At 36.4% G+C, this 19047-nt stretch overlaps 2 protein-coding genes across 2 annotated transcripts; both read right to left on the bottom strand.

Moving 5' to 3' along the window:
* Window positions 1-203: 203 nt before the first annotated feature.
* On the bottom strand, window positions 204-1139 carry LOC108701951 (olfactory receptor 1496). The gene has a single exon (XM_018236962.2). The coding sequence runs from the start codon at window positions 1137-1139 to the stop codon at window positions 204-206; it is 936 nt and encodes a 311-aa protein (XP_018092451.1).
* A 15697-nt stretch (window positions 1140-16836) lies between these two features.
* Window positions 16837-17906, bottom strand: LOC121397994 (olfactory receptor 1019-like). Its single transcript, XM_041576319.1, has one exon. The coding sequence runs from the start codon at window positions 17836-17838 to the stop codon at window positions 16837-16839; it is 1002 nt and encodes a 333-aa protein (XP_041432253.1). The 5' UTR covers window positions 17839-17906.
* Between the last annotated feature and the right edge of the window lie 1141 nt (window positions 17907-19047).

Genomic DNA, 19047 nt, shown 5'->3' with positions numbered 1-19047 from the left:
TGTGGGCCGAAACGTTGGACACGTGAGTGATGATTCAATAAAATTCACTTTGATTGAACTATTTGGAGTGCGGGTCCATTCTGAAGATTGTATATATATAAATATATGAATAAAAGATGACTTTTAGTTCATGAGAATAATAATTATTAAAGTTCAACATTACCATTCCTATCTCAATTTGTTTTTGAATTAAATATGCATTCCTATTTGAGAAAAACAAATCTTCTATTAGTCAAAGTTCTTCTCAAAGCGTTTTTCAGTTCAGTGTTCCTCAAACTGTAGATTATGGGATTCAAACAAGGTGTAAACATGGAGTAAGTTAATGACAATAATCCAGCTGCTGCAGATCTGTTAGTTTTTGGTTGAAAATAATTAAAAATGAAAGTGGTATAGAAGATAATTATGACAGTAAGATGAGAGGTGCAGGTAGAGAAACCTTTAGTCCTTCCCTTATTAAACTTATTATGTAGGATGACCCTGAAGACACGGAAATATGAAGTAGAGATTGTAAAAAAGGCAATGACACCAACAACTGATGCCATGACATAAATTATTAAGATGTTAATAAAAGAGTCAGAGCAAGATGTTTGGATCAGTTGATATAGCTCACAGAAGAATCCTTTGATGATGGCTACATAGCAAAAATTTAATCTGAGAGTGCACAGTGTATGTACTAAGGCATAGCCCAGCCCAATAATCCAGGCACATGATGTCAAGATAGCACAGATCTTTTTATCTACAATATTGATATAGTGGAGAGGGTAACATATGGCCACATATCTATCATAGGACATCATAGCCAAGAGACAGACCTCAGTGGTTGCAAATAACATCAAGAAAAAGATCTGAACACGACAATTAGAGTAGGTTATTGAGAACGTTTGTGTTAAGTAGCTGTAGAATAAATGAGGTGCAGGAATAGATGACATGCAAATATCTAATATGGAGAGATTTTCAAGGAAGAAATACATAGGAGTTTGGAGATTAGCATCAGTGTTGATCAGGAGAATAATGAGAAGGTTTCCAGTCAACGTCATGAGGTAGATCAGAAAAATCAGCAACAAAAGAGAAAACTGAGAATCTGTAAGTTCTGACATGTCAAATAAAAGGAACCCTGGCACTTCACTTTTGTTTCCCATTTCTGTTTGTCCAAAAAAGCTCTGTGCAGCCTGAAGATCAATTTTTGATACTGAGAGTTTGACAGAATCGGCTGGTATTTAAGCAATCTGTATTATAATTAACCACCAAAGAATACAGCTTGCTAAAACAGGAATCTGTACTATAATTAACCACCAAAGGATAAACATTGCTATTTAAGCAATCTTTTTGCTTTGGTGATTAATTATAATACATTTGTTTAGCCTCAAGGGATCATCTAGGGAGTCCAAAGACAATGAGTTAGTTGCACTTATTATTAAAGTGCAAATATTCTTGTAGATTCTTCTTCTGTCTCCTTAATGATAAGAGATATGTATGCCCTATGACATGAGTTAGGTAAAGTGTTGGTTTTGCTGATCCCTTTAAAGAGGTAGCACAGTTTTGGGGAAAGAATTTCCATGTCTTAGCATGTGAGAAATGTCAAGTAACGTTTGTCAAAGTTTTTTGGATTCATTTGTCACGTGAATTTTCTTGGGTGGGAAATGTCCAGAAAAAAAAATTCAAAAATTGTTCATAGACATTCTAGTGGTAGAGTAATATGAGGAACCCCAGGGTTTCTATAACTGGAGTGATAGAAAGATCTGTTTTCAAGAAAACAATAAAACAGCTTACATGTTATTTGTAGTCGTTTGAATTCACAATTCTGCATCATTTTTTTGTCCTTGATTTGGTCTGGCATATTTTTCTTGTGTTTAACCCCTGTATTCTACGTTGTTTTCTTGTCCGAGCTGACTTTGTTACTTCTTTGGCTGTGGCTAGGGTTGGGCGAATTTTTTCGCCTCGTTTCGGCAAAAAAAGGACGCCCATAGACTTGTATGGCGGTGTGCGTCAAAAAAAGACGCGCGTCAAAACAGTTTCGCCATGTGACAAATTTTTTTTGACGCCCATAGACTTTAATGGGTGTCTGCGAAATTTTTGGCGAAACGAAACGGCTCAAATTCGCCCATCCCTAGCTGTGGCTATTGGCTACACACATTGTGCCTCCTGTCCTGACCTTCAGCTTGTCCTTTATAATGTTTCCTCTCACCCTAGTCTGTACTTTAACTGGATGTGTTATTTTACATAATTAGATAGTTAGTTAGGTTGACTGCCTAACTGCCAGTTGATCCAGAGGAAGGCAATAAAACCCAATTTGAAGCCTCTCCAATTTGCCTCAGAGGGGGAAAATCCTTCCTGACTCCAAGATGGCAATCAGACCAGTCCTTGATCAACTTGTACTATGAGCTATCTTCTTTCTCAAAGTGTAGTGGGTTCCCTGTGGGCAGAAGTTTCTGTGGCCCAAATGGGCATTAAAGAACACCGGTGATTGCAGGGTTTTCTTCTGCTTCACTAAGAAATGGGTTATAGCCAAAATGTTGATGCACAGATGGTGAAAGAATTAGTCCAGCACCCACTGTTTAAGATAAAACGGCCTTTATTGGACCAAGGGCATTACTGATGCACAGATGGTGATCACAAAAAACTGAGTTTTTTGTGATCACCAACTGCATGATAGATAGAGAGTGTGTGGCTCCTTTATTATTTTGTATTGCACTGTATGAAGTGTGTCTACCATAAAGGGAGTTCAGCACACACATTCCAGTAATTTGTAGATTGTTGGTTGTGTGGCCGAGCATACTTGTTTCAGAAAAGAGTAAGGTCATAGCTAGAGCTAGTTTCTAGGTTCATGAACCTGCTGTTGCCTGTATCAATAAAGTTCCAATAGTTCTCATGAGATTTAAGCTAATTTGAGATGAAGAGCACAGTCATACCCCAGACAGAAACACATGAGCACTAAGGGGGCACACTTAGTCTTCCTGACGCTATAGTAAATTAACCCTATACTGTAGCATGACTTGGATGAATACTTTTTTCAGACATAGTTCATTGTCATATTTACAGATGTTTCAGCTACTTCTCTCCACTTGCCTACAAAATGCAGGAGGAGAGAAGTGGAACAAATTTTACAAAAGCCCACTGTAAAATAATGTTCCGATATGTTATAAAATGTATGGGGGAAACTGGTTCCACAAAAAAATATTTTAAACACTTTTGCAGTGTATCACCCCGAAAAAAGGAAAAGACGGCAGCGTTTTTTGGAAGTTCTATGAACTTCATTGCAACTCGCCTGGTCTGAGCTGGCGAAGGCAAGTCTCGTGAAAGAGGTAACGTTCAGTAAAATCCACATTTTAGTGAATTTGTTGAGCAACGTCCATTGACCAGAGCGAAAAGTTGCCTGGCGTTAGAGTGTGAATAACCGCTGGCATCTATCTCCTTCACTAGTGAAGTGACGCCTGCGCCCATTAGTAAATCGATGAAGTCCTTAAAAGAGGTAACGCTGGCAAACCGTCGCCAGCATTAGTCACTTCGTCCTTTAGTAAATCTGCCCCTAAGAGTTACATTTCTGTGTAGATGTAGAAAAGATCTGTATGTCATATGTAGATCAACAGCAACCCCCAGCATCAAACACACAGGATTCTTTCAGGAGGACTATGGCATGTAAGATGGTGGAAGGGTTAAAGAGAAAACATGTTTGTTTCAAGATGCATTAAATAATAGTGCTGCTCCACTGAAAATCCATTTTTATAAAAGAGTAAACAGAATTTTTAATTTAATTTTGATATTTGGCATGGGACAAGCCCTGCTGTCCACTTCCCAGGTGCCCTCAGTCATGTTACTTGTGCTCTGATAAACCTTAGTCACTCTCTACTGCTGATTGCACTGCAAATTGGTGTGTTTTCATAAGGTAGGCAAAATATTACTTTCACCACAATCCCTATTACCAGCCAATTGCTATCCCCCCTCACATATACAAAGGGCATGAGCCAAAGAATGTAAGTGAACTGGCCTCCATTAAACTCTACCTCTGACAGATATACCAAGGCAGAGGGACAGCTTTTGTAAGAGGCACCTTCTGTATATCTTCTCAACTGAGGCCACTAGAACTACAGTAAGATAAAGGCTCATACAGAACTTCACAACTGACAGACAAAGTTAATAGCAAACTGCTTAGAGGCAAATAAGTAAAATATGGCATGGGTGGAAACCCAACTGAATTTACTGCTTACAAAAAATATTGCCAACATACCTTGTACAGGTCTGCCTCTTGGTATAACATTTTACAGTAAAAATGGTAAATTACTATCAGTAGGGATGTAGCGAACCGCCGAGTATGTGTTCGCGAACGCCGTTTGCGAACACCGTTCGCGAACACCGGCAAAAAATGCGAACAGTTCGCGAACTGTTCGCGAACTCCGAACATCCGAAAATCGTTCGATTCGAACGATCGAAGGATTTTAATCGTTCGAATCGAACGATTTTCGTTCGAATCGAACGAAAATCGTTCGATTTTAGCGATCGAATGGTCGAATGGTCGAACAATTTTGACGCGAACGCCTATTGGCGAACGTCGCGCGACGTTCGCGAACTTGCGGTGGACGCGAACAGTCGAAGTTCGCGCGAACTTGTTCGCCGGCGAACAGTTCGCTACATCCCTAACTATCAGTCTACAACCACAGTCTCTAGGATACTTGATGATGGGAACCTTTAAGTGATCAGGATCTACTGTACTTGTGGATATGTTCTGTAAATATTTCCAAAATCCTATGCATTGACTCTACTACAAGCCTTAATGAATATATTGCTGTCATTGACTTTCCCTTTATCTCCCCCCAAACAGGCAGTCTAGATTGATAGACCTATCTTTATTGATGAAATAATACATGCTACTGTATCTCAAATACTCCACCTGACCCTGGTGTGTAGATTGGCATAAACTATACATGGAAATTCTTTCCCCAAAACTGTGCTACCTCTTTAAAGGGATCAGCAAAACCAACACTTTACCTAACTCATGTCATAGGGCATACATATCTCTTATCATTAAGGAGACAGAGTCAGCAGCTTATTGGGCCCTCCGACGGGCTTCCCCAATCGATATTTGGCTGAGAGTCGACCAGATGTCCCGACGAATTGCGGTCTGCATCTGTTTGTTGATGCGGTCCCGAGATACCTTCCTTTAACTACCCATCTATCTTTCATTATGATCTGATCGTTGAGCCCTAGTCCCAACAATTGGATCAGCCCGTATCAGGGAGAGATACACTCATTTGGCAGCAGCGCCAACCGAGCAGATGTCTCTGTATATGGCCACCTTTATGCAAGCGAAAGAACCAGAACCTGTTACTGCCAAATTTCACCACTAAACTGTGAAGTCAAATTATTTTCTAAAATTATAGCCATAAGACTAAACGTTATTTGTGACCTCATTCACCTAGACCAAACTGAGTGAATGTTTTCCAAAGCCACAGACATCAACCTATGTAAGCTATACTCTAACCTCTCTCTAACCCATGATAATTCAGGGATTGAACTGTGGTCTTGTTAGTTGCAGCTAAAGCATTTGACACAATCCATTGGCAATATCTCTGGGAGGCTCTACCAAGGTATGGACTATTTATGTACTGTACCTGGATTAAACAACTATATAAACGTCCCCAAGCTAAGGTTCTGGTTAATGCTGTGATCTCATTGAAGGTGGTCCTCCAGCTTGAGACTTGTCAGAGACGCCCCCTATCCCTGATGATGCTCTTAGCTGCTGACCTTCCAAATATGGGCTTCCCTTATGGTCAAAGGATTGAGTAACTCGATAACATGCTTATTTACTTAGCTAACCCCAGTACAGCATTGATAGTATGACTGCAATTGGTCTCAAACTTTGAATCATTATCAGATCTCCAGATTAACAAAAAAAAGTTGGTTATTTTTCCCATAGACTGATTATTTCCCAATCATATATCCAGCAACATCAGGTGGTGTTCTCTTCCACGCACCTAAGAATCTACAAAGATTTCACTAAATCTGAAACCCTCAGCCTTTCACTGATCATGCAGTGCTTGGTCTCTAGAGTACAAGTATGCCAAGATCTGCCTCTTTCCCGTCTGGAGTAGGGTCAACTTGCACAAAATGATATTTCTCCCAAAGTTCATATATACTTGTCAAAACTCCCAGGTTGCTTCTGGGCACAATTGTTCAACACTCGTAATAAAATAATCAGAAGGTTTCTGTGGACAAGAAACAATATATTTTGGGCTTTCCCAAAAAATCAAAAAGTGTCCAAATTTAAAACTACCAAAACCTTTATTAGGACAAAAAGCAAAAAGTCTAACGTGTTTCTTGCCTGATGGGGTACTTACTCATAGGCTAGTTGGCACACCCATGTACATCATCTTTTATAATTGCTGAGCCTAAAGGACATTTAAGCAGAACAGTTCCTGAAAGTTCTTTAATTGGCTAGGAGTGCTGTGTTCCCCTAGTTTCTTAAAGGGGAGTCATTATGTTTCTGTCTTTTTAGACCACACTGTTTACTGTAAAAATAGTGATGAGCAAATCTGTCCTATCTGGCTTCTTCAAAAAATTCAGAAAACTGCTGAAAAAGTAAATACAATTTTGTTTTAACATGTAACAATCTTTTACGCGCTCTACTTTTTGTCTCACTCCAAATGCTTTAAAGTTAATGGGTGTTTTTTCTTGTACTGACTTTTATGTCTTAACGACTTTTTTGTCATGGTGACTTTTTGTCCAAATGCATTAAAGTCAATAAGCTTTTTTTTTGCAGTGACTTTTTTGTGACTTTTGACTCTGCGACAAATCTTTTAGAAGCAAAGTTTTGCCGCGGTTTTCTGAAGAAATTCGCAGATAGCAAAATGCAGAATATTGCTGCAAATCCATGCCTGGTGAAAAAAAATAAAAAACTCAACACTATTTAAAAGGTTTTTGAGCTGTGAGTTTGTTCCAGTGTAAAGCGAGTACGGTCAGACAAATATGATTGTAGTAACCAGTGTTGGTAAAAAAATGGTGTATTGTGGGTAATCAAGTGTCATGCAGGGGGAACCCTGGAACTATAGCCAACCACAATGATAAAGTGCAAGGGTTCACATTGTGAGCTGTGTCAATAGACACAACTTGTGCCTAAATGAAAAAAACATTTGCCAGAAATGACACAATTTCAACAGCACATATTTTAAAGTAGTGGTTCACCTTTACGTTGGTTAAATTGGTTATTTACATGTTATAGTGTTAGACATTTATGCTGTCCTCTTCTGACTCTTAACCAGCTTTCAATTGGGGGTCACTGACCACAGCATCAGCCAAAAACTATTGCTTTGTGAGTCTACAATGTAGAATTTACATTCCCTATAATGTTATTCTTAAGGCTATTTTGAGTTCCTGGTTCCTCAGACTGTAGATCACAGGATTTAAAAAGGCGGCTAACATTGCATAAAACACAGATGCCATTTTGTTCTCCATGTGTTGATCCTCCTTTGCATTTGAACCAAAGTAGTTAAGAAAAGTAGTAGTGTATAATAAAAACACCACAGATAGATGAGAGGAGCAGGTGGAGAAAGAATCGGATCTCATCTATTTTGATGAGATTTTCGGTACAGTACTGATTATAGTGATATATGGGTAAATTGTGACCCCTAAAATGATAATACCATACAATACTCCAAGGAGAAATATAAGCAATACATTGATGAATGTGTCACGACAGGAAACCGGAAGCAACTGGGGCAAATCACAAAATAAATTTTATAAAAAATTTGAGCTGCAAAATGTCAGTTTCATTTAAAAAATTAGTGTGCATCATGGAATTTACTGCACTGAAAACTAACATGTCTGAAACAAACTTAGAACAAACTTTGCAGTTCATTAACTGCATGTAGTGAAGAGGGTAGCAAATAGCAATATATCTGTCATAGGACATCACTGCCAGCAAAAAAAACTCTGATAAGCCAAAAAACAGAAAAACATAGAACTGAGTTATACAGTACAAGCTTGAAGAGAAATAAGCCTAATATCTGTGAGTAAATCAATGAGCATTCTTGGGGCAGTGGCTGAAGAATAACTCATATCTATACATGCCAGTGTAACAAGGAAGAAGTACATGGGTGTTTGGAGATAGTAATCACTGAAAATCAGTAGAGGGATGAGAAGATTTGCAGTTGAAAAGAGCAGACACATTTGTTTATATTTAATTTTAAAATCTGACATGGGGCTAGATATATTGTAGGTTTCCCAGTTGCCCCCAGTCTTGAGACTTGTGCTTTGATTAACTTCAGTCACTCTTTACTTCTGTGCTGCAAGTTGGAATGATATCATCCTCCTCGCTTTCCCCCCAGCAGCCCAACAGCAGAAGAATGGGAAGGTAACCAGGTAGCATCTCTCTGGAACAAGATAACTGCTCCCTGGTATAAAATTCCAGCTTGTGTAATGTTAGAGGTTTTTCAAGTATACGCTAAGAACTTCAATGCTTGCTTATATTTCAACATTTTGAACAGAAAAAAATGGACAGAAAAAATGGGGAAAGATATTTGAATAGCTCAAATTTTTTTCTAATTATAATTTTTAATGGGTCAAATTTTTTGAAGAAAAAAAAAAATTTTAAGAAAAATTATTGAAAATTTAAAATCTTGCATTCAAATTTCCATAGAAATCTTCCACTGACTTCTAAATGAACCAAATTTTACATTCAAGCTTTAAAAAATTTTTACACAAATAGCGCACATAAAAGTTTTACTTAGCATAATTTGAATTAACGAATTTTAGAGCAATAAAAAATCGATTTGGTGAAAAAAAAATAATTTAAACATAGCGAATACATTAGGCTTACAGAACATTTGCTTTTTTTAGATGGGGTCAGTGACCTCCACTTGAAAACATTTAAAAAGAAGAAAAATAATTCAAGAACTATAAAATAAGAAAAATTTAAGTTCAATTGAAAAGTTGTTGAGAATTAGTCAGTCTATTACATAATTATAGTTATCTTAAAGGTGAAACACACCTATAACTGGAAACTATACTATACTGTATATATATTTAGTATATACTGTATTAAATTCGCATGACAACTGGTAATGCATGTAGATGTATGGATGGACAATCTGCTGCACATGAAGAATGTAATGTATATTTTCTATGTTTTAAAGAAGTGTTGCATGAAGTCATATATTATACATTGACATTACAAAATGTTGTCAACTCTGCCCCACAACTGTCTGTGTAGAGATTTTCTTAGTGAAGTTATGAATTCTTGATTCCTCAGACTGTAGATCAGAGGATTTAAAAAGGGGGTTAATGTAGAATAAAATACAGAAGCCACTTTTTCCTCTATGAAATTATAATTTGTATTTGGATAAAAGTAATTGAAAATAGCAGTACTGTAAAATATAAAGACCACAGTAAGATGAGAGGAGCAGGTGGAGAAAGCTTTGGATCTCATGTTTTTTGATGGGATTTTCAGAACAGTTCTGATTATAGTGATATATGGATAAAAAGTGACCCCTAAAATGACAACTCCATACAATATCCAAGAGACAAATATTAGCAATATATTGATGGATGTGTCACTACAGGAGATCTGAAGCAACTGGGGCAGGTCACAGAAAAAACTTTGCAAAGTATTTGAGCTGCAAAAGGTCAGTTTGCTTAAAAAAAGAGTGTGTACCAGGGAATATGCTGCACCAAAAGCCAATGTAATTGATACAAGCTGAACACAAACTTTCCAGTTCATTATCTGTGTATAGTGTAGAGGGCGGCAAATAGCAATATATCTGTCAAATGACATCACTGCCAGAACAATAACCTCTGATGCAATGAAAAAAATAAAAAAGTAAAATTGAGTTATACAAGCTTGCACTGAAATGAGTCTTCTACCTGTGAGTAAATCAAAGAGCATTCGTGGGACAATCGCTGAGGAGTAGCCCATATCCAGACATGCCAGGGTTCCAAGGAAGAAGTACATGGGAGTGTGAAGATGGGAATCAGTAAATATCACAAGAATGATTAGAAAGTTCACACTCAGAGTAATAAAGTAGATCATGAGAAACACCAGGAACAAAGGGAGCTGAAGACTTGGAAGATCAGACAGTCCACTGAGAATCAAAATATACACTATTGTTTGGTTTTCCATCCCACTCTGGCGTTGCCTATAAAAATGGCCAATCACATAACAATCACAATACATAAAATCAATACTAACATTGAAGTATTAGCCCTCAAAAGTGACATTTTCTCCAGTAAATTAAAATAAGTCACACACACAGACTTTGTTTTATTGTAGTTTTTGGCAATTATGGTTCTTTCACTCAAGCTTAATGTGAACAGGGCCAATTAGTTCCATGTAGTATGTGTCATCTGTATGCATCATTTAGAATTTGCAAGTTTACTTACATTCTTATTAGGACTAAGTCAGGAAGTTTTTCCATAGAAGAAAAGGTGTGTATTATTTGGGAGATATGTTTAAATATATAAGTGGAGCATAGAATAAACTCTCATAACTTATTCATCAGTAGTGATGGGTGAATCTGACCCTTTTCGCTTTGCCGGAAATTTGCGAAATGGTAAAAAATTCCCCAAATGCATTGAAGTCAATGGCCAACAAATTGTTTTTGACATTCAACAATTTTTTTCACCCTTTGGAGTCTATGGGCATTTTTTTTCGTGGTGAAACCTGGTGAAAATTTTCACTTATCACACTAGTATATCCTTCAAGCCAACTCAAGATGAGAAGAAATAAGGCTCTATCTTTAAATGGAAAATGATTTTTACACTGAGAGCTGTGAAGCTTAAAAATTAATTCATAGAGTTTAAAGTGCTTAACAGTGTTTTGCAATAAATTATATTTATACAGGAATTGAGTCAGAAATGGAAAAGAAGAGGAGGTGGAGTTGTCCCAAATCTTCTACCTAGGTTTTTTCAATCCCTCGGACACCACAAAGACAAAGAAGGCAGAGTACCCGGGACTGTGGTCTTGATTGTTAATCTAAGTCCTAGACTTGAAAAGAGCTATATAAGCCTAAAAAACACAAATCCACAGGTTCTTGTGAGCTTTAGTATCAGAGAGAAAAGTAAAGAACCGAGCACTGGTTGAGGTTTAAATCCTCCCCACCCCTTCTATTCCATCGAAAACCCAATTGACTTCTAATACTTTTAAAAAATAAGGTTAAAAGGACTCAAAACGCCGACGCGCGTTTCGCAATAATGGCTTTGTCAAGGCGTAATCCGATTTTAACCGGTTTAATTATAGCACAAGCACTTTTCTCTTAATTCATGCGATTTGCACAAAGTAATCAGTAATTTTGCACGCAATATAGATTATATTCAATAGGTAGCTGGAATTTAATTTGAGACTGCTGAGCGAGTTTGAAACAAGTGGGGTACTTTTTTCTTTTTTATTAATTTATGTGAGCATTATGTCATATGGTGTGTGTAAATGTGTTTTTTTTAGTTAAGGTATTGGACCTGTTATCCAGAATTCTCAGGACCTGGTATTTTTTGAATAAGGGGTCTTTCCAAAATTTCAATTTAAAAAATCATTTAAAAATTAATAAACCAATCGGATTGTTTTGCCTCCAATGAGGATTAATTATATTTTAGCTGGGATAAAGTGCAAAATACTATCTTATAATTAGAGAGAAAAAATTTTTTTTTTTTAAAATGTGAATTATTTAATTAGAATAGAGTATACGAGAGATGTCTTTGTAGTAATAAGGAGCTTTCTAGATATGTGGGTTCCTGGGTGAATGCAGCGGGTAATGTTTTGCTGTGAATATGTGGTGTGACAGTAAACTCAGTGTGTGCAGTATGTATAGTAACTGTGTGAGTTTTGCACAGTGTGAACGAGTGAAAAAAAATAAAGCTAAAATGAATATCCAATTTTTCTACATAAATTAAGAGATTAAGAGAGGCCTCTACTTAAAATAATTATAGTGTCATAATATAAAAGCACTGCAACTTACAAGAAATTGGTCATTTGTACATGTACTGTAATATTAAACAAATGCTAATTTATAGTGATAGGCGAATATATTCGCCAGGCGCAAATTCGCTGTGAAACCGCCGCAAAATTCACTAATTTTTCGGCAAAGCGAAAAGCCCCAAATTCGCCCATCAATACTAATTTTCCTTTCATACCAAATCATACACCTTAAATACTAGATACATTTTTTTTAAAAAAGGTGAAAAGATAGTTCATAATAAAATTCACCAAATGAAGATTACATGATCCTGCTCAGCATTGGCATGAAGAATTTCATTGGTAATTGTTCTCCATTTCTTTTCACTCAGTTTGGAAGGTATTGCCAAATAGATCTTATACATTTAAATCATATATGCTATGTATGTTTATTTTTGGTTTCCCTATCACAATATGAAAAAGATAATGCATTACAAAATCACCAGTTGTATAATTGCATAACCCTGTTCAACTTAAGTGACTTGAAGATTTTTTGAGAACTGTTTTTCATTTCTTGACTCTCAGTTTGGAAAGTATTTTAAATGACAGAATATTATAAAGGAAAACAAACCCTATATCCATGTTTATTTTTGTCTTAACAGCAGGATTATGAAACTGAGACTTACCTCTACACACAGCAATACATTGTGAAATGCTCTACATGAAAGGCAGAGCAACTTAAGTTTCAAAAAGAAGTTCATAAATATACAATACAATTGCTCTCTAGTGATTAATTATAGTCCTGAAATACATTCACTCTAGTCTATAGAGAACTAGGCCAGAGTGTCAGTGGGGTAGGTTTTTCTTTTATTTTTCTACTGCTTTGCAAATTGGCCTAATTTTATTTTCAAAGGTCAGATACGTATTTTAGTAATCATTAGGGAAGACCAAATGTTTTCACCACGTTTCACCGCTAAAATGATGCCCATAAACTTGAATGGCATCATGCGGCAAATAAAAATGATGCGCCTCAAAAAAGATTCGATTTTAATGCATTTCGGCCAATTTTTGTTGAAGCGAAGCGGGTCATATTCGCCCATCCCTAATCATGTGAATTCAAATAACTTTTGATGGAATGCTTACAGCACTAGCCATAGTCATGTGGGTAACTATGATCTTTTGCCCAATGTCTGCTCAAGAGGATATAATGAAAGCCCATGCTATAAGCCTGAATGAATTTCTTAGACCTAAGGCCTTGTATTGGCTACCATGATGTAAATAAGATCACATTCAAGAATCGTTACCCTCTTCCACTAATCCATTATTTTTTAACAGGATCTTGCTTGAGATTTGTGATGCTTATTACCTCATCTGCATCTACCAGGGGGATGAATAGAAGACTGTATTTAATACTTGTAATAGCCATTTTTAGTGATGGGAGCATCTGACCTGTTTGGCTGTGCCGAAAATTTATGAATTGGCGTGTATGGGCATAATTTTTGCAGCGAAACTTGGCAAACAATTTTGCTAATCACTAGCGACTATGAGTATCTCATCATGCCTTTTAGGTTGAGCAATGCCCCTCACAGTCTTGCAAGACTTTGTCAATGACATTTCCAAAATCTGTTGCACTCCTATGTAGTTTTCTACCTAGACAATATTCTGGTGTTCTCTTCCTCCCTAGATGGACATATTTGACAAGTTAAAATCATTCTACAACGTAAATTTCTATGTAAATTTGGAGAAGTATGAATTCCACAGGTATAAGATTCCTTTTTTGCGGTAAATAATTTCTTCTTATGGTTTTGAGATGGAGCCAGCAAAAGTTTTCTGCAGTTTTTGATTGGCCTACACCTGTGGGAATAAAGACATCCAATGCTTTCTTGGTTTCGCTAACTTTTAGAGAATTATCAAGGGTTTTTCTCAGATTGTGGCTCCCAAAAAAGCAGATGCCTTAGGGGCTATCTAGATCATTGGCTTCTTAAGAGACTTTCTTGGATCCCCCCTTCCATATTATACTCTTGAGCATCTGGTGGCTCCAGTATTTTTTGTCAGTCTGTTTCCTCTGGAATGCCCTTCTGGTAAAACTTTTGTCCCTCTAGACTGTGTGCATCAATCATCTTGTGAAGTTATTTCTCTAAAATTGATGGTCATAGATGGGTTAAAAAGTCACTTAGAAAATGTTTCATTCTCTTCCCTGTGGTCTTCTTCATCCCTTGCCTGTTCCAAGCCAGCCACAACGATATAGCACAAGGGTTCATATTGTGAGCTGTGTGGTGTGGTGAGTGGTAAACCTTTAAGTTGGTTAAATTGGTTATTTACATGTTATAGTGTTAGTGTTATATGCCTTCATCTACTGACTCTTAACCAGCTTTCAAATGGGGGTCACTGACCACAGCAGAAGCCAAAAACTATTTTTCATTTTTTGTTTATCCGTTCAGTTACTCCAAGAAATTCCAATTAATGCAAGAATTTACATTCTTACATTTCTTAAGGCCATTTTGAGTTCCTGGTTCCTCAGACTGTAGATCACAGGATTTAAAAAAGGCGCTAACATTGCATAAAATACAGAAGCCATTTTGTCCTCCATGTGTTGATCCTCCTTTGCATTTGAACCAAAGTAGTTAAGGAAAGCTGTACTGTATAATAAAAACATCACAGTTATATGAGAGGAGCAGATGGAGTAAGCCGGGTATCTCATCTGTTTTGATGGGATTTTCAGTAGAGTACTGATTATAGTGATATATGGGTAAATCGTGACCCCTAAAATGATAATACCGTACAACATTCAAGAGAGAAATATAAGCAATACATTAATGAAATGTCACTACAGGAAACCTGAAGCAACTGGGGCAAATCACAAAAGAAACTTTGTAAAAAATTTGAGCTGCAAAATGGAATGGAATTTACTGCACTAAAAACTTTGTTGAGAACAAACTTTCCAGTTCATTATCTGCATGTAGTGAAGAGGGAGGCAAATAGCAATGTATCTGTCATAGGACATCACTGCCAGCAAAGAAGACTCTGATAAACCAAAAAAACAGAAAAGAGTAGGACTGAGTTATACAGTACAAGCTTGCACAGAAATGAGCCTTCTATCTGTGAGTAAATCAAAGAGTATTCTTGGGGCAGTGGCTGAGGAGTAACTCATATCCAGACATGCCAGAGTTCCAAGGAAGAAGTACATGGGGCACTGAAAATCAGTAGAAGAATGAGAAGGTTTGCAGTTGAAAAGAGCAGACACATTTGTTTATATTAATTTTAAAATCTGACTGATGTATTGTAGGTTTCACAGTTGCCCCCAGTCTTGAGACTTGTGCTTTGATAAACTTCAGTCACTCTTTACTTCTGTGCTGCAAGTTGGAATGATATCATCCTCCTCCCTTTCCCTCCAGCTGCCCATCAGCAGAAGAATGGGAAGGTAACCAGGTAGCATCTCCCTGGCACAAGATAACTGCTCCCTGGTACATATGAGAATAACACTGAATAGTAAAAATCCAAGTCCCACTGTAACTACTTCTGTTACATTGAGTTGGGGAAACAATAGCTCATGTGAAAGAAGTTCCATCATGAAGTACTGGGCAGGTATTTAAACTTATTTGCTTATACATAACTCTTTGGTCTTGCCAGTTGATTTTCCGTATGTTGTGTAGTTTAGTCTTGCCACACCATCAATTTAAAACTACACATTTATAAAATGTACATATAGTACTTGCTGAATGGTTAACTGGCAATTTTTAATGGACCTATTTATTAAAATTCGAGCTTGTGTAATGTTAGAGGTTTTTCAAGTAAACTCTAAGAACTTCAATGCTTGCTTATATATTCAAAATTTTTAACATAAAAAAATCGACAGAAAAGATGGTGAAAGATATTTGAATAGCTCAAATTTTTCTCTAATTATAATTTTTAATGGGTCAAATTTTTTTAAGAAAAATGTCTTTTTTTTTAAATAATTGAAAATTTTAAATCTTGCATTCATATTACCATAGACAGCTTCCATTGACTTCTAAATGAACCCACTTTTAGATAGCAAAGTTTTACATTCAAGCTTTAAAAATGTTTGCACAAATATCGTACATAAAAGTTTTACTGTAATTTGAATTCACGAGTTTGAGAGCAATAAAAATAATTTAAACATAATGAATACATTTCTAGCCTTACAGAACATCTGTTTTTTTTAGATGGGGTCAGTGACCTGCACATTAAAAAGGAGAAAAAAAATTCAAGAACTATAAAATAAGAAAAATTGAAGTTCAACTGTTTAGAATTAGCCAGTCTATTACATAGTTATAGTTATCTTAAAGAAAGGTGAACCACACCTTTAAACTGGAAACTATACTATATATAAGGGCAGATTTATCAAGGGTCAAAGTGAATTCGAGGGAATTTTCGAAGTAAAAAAATTCGAAATTCTAAGTAATTTTTTGGATACTTTGACCATCGAATAGAATACTACGACTTCGAATTAGTTTTGAAGTAAAATCGTTCGAATATTCGACCATTCGATAATCAAAGTACTGTATCTTTAAAAAAACGTCAAATTCAATACTTCACCAAATTAAACCTGCCAAAGTGCTATGTTAGCCTATGGGGACCTTCTAGAGCAGTTTTTTGAAGTTGAAGAAAAATCGTTCGATCGATGGATGAAATACTTCGAATCGTTCGATTCGAAGGATTTCAACGTTCGATCAAACAATTTTACTTAGACCGCAAAACGGACAAATTCTGTGAAAATCTAAGTCGAAGTAAAGCCATTCGATGGTCGAATTTCAAAGTATTTATCACTTCGAAATTTGACCCTTGATAAATCTGCCCCTAAGTATATACTATACTAAATTCACATGACAACTGGTAATGCATGTAGATGTATGGATGGACAATCTGCTGCACATAAAGAATGTAATGTATATTTTCTATGTTTTAAAGAAGTGTTGCATGAAGTCATATATTATACATTGACATTACAAAATGTTGTCAACTCTGCCCCACCACTGTCTGTGTAGAGTTTTTCTTAGTGAAGTTATGAATTCTTGATTCCTCAGACTGTAGATCAGAGGATTTAAAAAGGGGGTTAATGTAGAATAAAATACAGAAGCCACTTTGTCCTCTTTCAAATTATAATTTGTATTTGGATACAAGTAATTGAAAAAAGCAGTAATGTAAAATAGAAAGACCACAGTTAGATGAGAGGAGCAGGTGGAGAAAGCTTTGACTCTCATGTTTTTTGATGGGATTTTCAGAACAGTTCTGAGTATAGTGATATATGGATAAAAAGTGACCCCTAAAATGACAACTCCATAGAATATCCAAGAGACAAATATTAGCAATATATTGATGAATGTGTCACTACAGGAGATCTGAAGCAACTGGGGCAAGTCACAGAAAAAACTTTGCAAAGTATTTGAGCTGCAAAAGGTCAGTTTGCTTAAAAAAAGAGTGTGTACCAGGGAATATATTGCACCAAAAGCCAATGTAATTGATACAAGCTGAACACAAACTTTCCGATTCATTATCTGTGTATAGTGTAGAGGACGGCAAATAGCAATATATCTGTCAATTGACATCACTGCCAGAACAATAACCTCTGATGCAATGAAAAAGAAAAAGAAATAGAATTGAGTTATACAAGCTTGCACTGAAATGAGTCTTCTATCTGTGAGTAAATCAAAGAGCATTCGTGGGACAATCACTGAGGAGTAGCCCATATCCAGACATGCCAGGGTTCCAAGGAAGAAGTACATGGGGGAGTGAAGATGACAATCAGTATAGATTATGAGAATGATTAGAAAGTTCACACTCAGAGTAATAAAGTATATCATGAGAAACACCAGGAACAAAGGGAGCTGAAGACTTGGAAGATCAGACAGTCCACTGAGAATCAAAATATACACTATTGTTTGGTTTTCCATCCCACTCTGGCGTTGCCTATAAAAATGGCCAATCACATAACAATCACAATACATAAAATCAATACTAACATTGAAGTATTAGCCCTCAAAAGTGACATTTTCTCCAGTAAATTAAAATAAGTCACACACACAGGCTTTGTTTTATTTTAGTTGTTGGCAATTATGGTTCTTTCACTCAAGCTTAATGTGAACAAGGCCAATTAATTGCATGCAGTATATGTCATCTGTATGCATCATTTAGAATTTGCAAGTTTACTTACATTCTTGTTAGGACTAAGTCAGGCAGATCCTTTATGGAGAGGGACCATGGGGTTCTTCTGAATAATAAACTTGCTGTAGCAAACACTGCCAGTCAGTCACAGTAAGGGTAAGTAAGTGTTTGTGCTGCATTAAATGGAGAAAGTAATTCTTTCTCTTTACAAAAATATGGTAAGGCCCTATCTCTACAATATGCACAGCAGTTTTGGTCTCCAGGGCTCAGATTGTACATTATATTATTGAATAAATACAATAAAGAGTGACTAAGCTGGTTAAAGTTTATGACATGTCTCAGTTATGAAGGAAGTTTGTCCAGGTTGGGAATGTTTACATAGAAGAAAAGGTGTGTATTATTTGGGAGATATGTTTAAATATATAAGTGGAGCATAGAATAAACTCTCATAACTTATTCATCAGTAGTGATGGGTGAATCTGACCCTTTTCGCTTTGCCGGAAATTTGCGAAATGGTAAAAAAATCCCCAAATGCATTGAAGTCAATGGCCAACAAATTGTTTTTGACATTCGACAATTTTTTTCACCCTTTGGAGTCTATGCGCATTTTTTTCGTGGTGAAACCTGGTGAGAATTTTCACTCATCACACTAGTATATCCTTCAAGCCAACACAAGATGAGAAGAAATAAGGTTCTATCTTTAAATTTTTTTACACTGAGAGCTGTGAAGCTGTGGAATTCTCTTCCTGAAGTGGTTGTACTATAAGATACATTAGTTTCAAGAATGGGTTGGATGACTTTTTAGCAAGTGAGAAAATACAGGGTTACTGGAAATACCAGGAACTTGATCATCTTCCTGGTTCCTAGTACATACACAAATAGACCATTCATAACTCATTAAAGGTATAGTGACAAATTCCAAATTTTACACGTACATGTCAATGTGCTAAATGAAGATACTCTGTGTCAATCCCAGCACAGAAACAAAAACAGGGAAGTCGAGATTAATGTTAGTCTTGGGGGTGGACGAATGTACTGATTCATTGAGGCTT

Source organism: Xenopus laevis, chromosome 9_10L (genome assembly GCF_017654675.1).
Source record: "Xenopus laevis strain J_2021 chromosome 9_10L, Xenopus_laevis_v10.1, whole genome shotgun sequence".
Taxonomy (NCBI): Eukaryota; Metazoa; Chordata; class Amphibia; order Anura; family Pipidae; genus Xenopus; species Xenopus laevis.
Note: the sequence above shows the minus strand (reverse complement) of the source record. Positions and strands in the feature narration are given on the sequence as shown.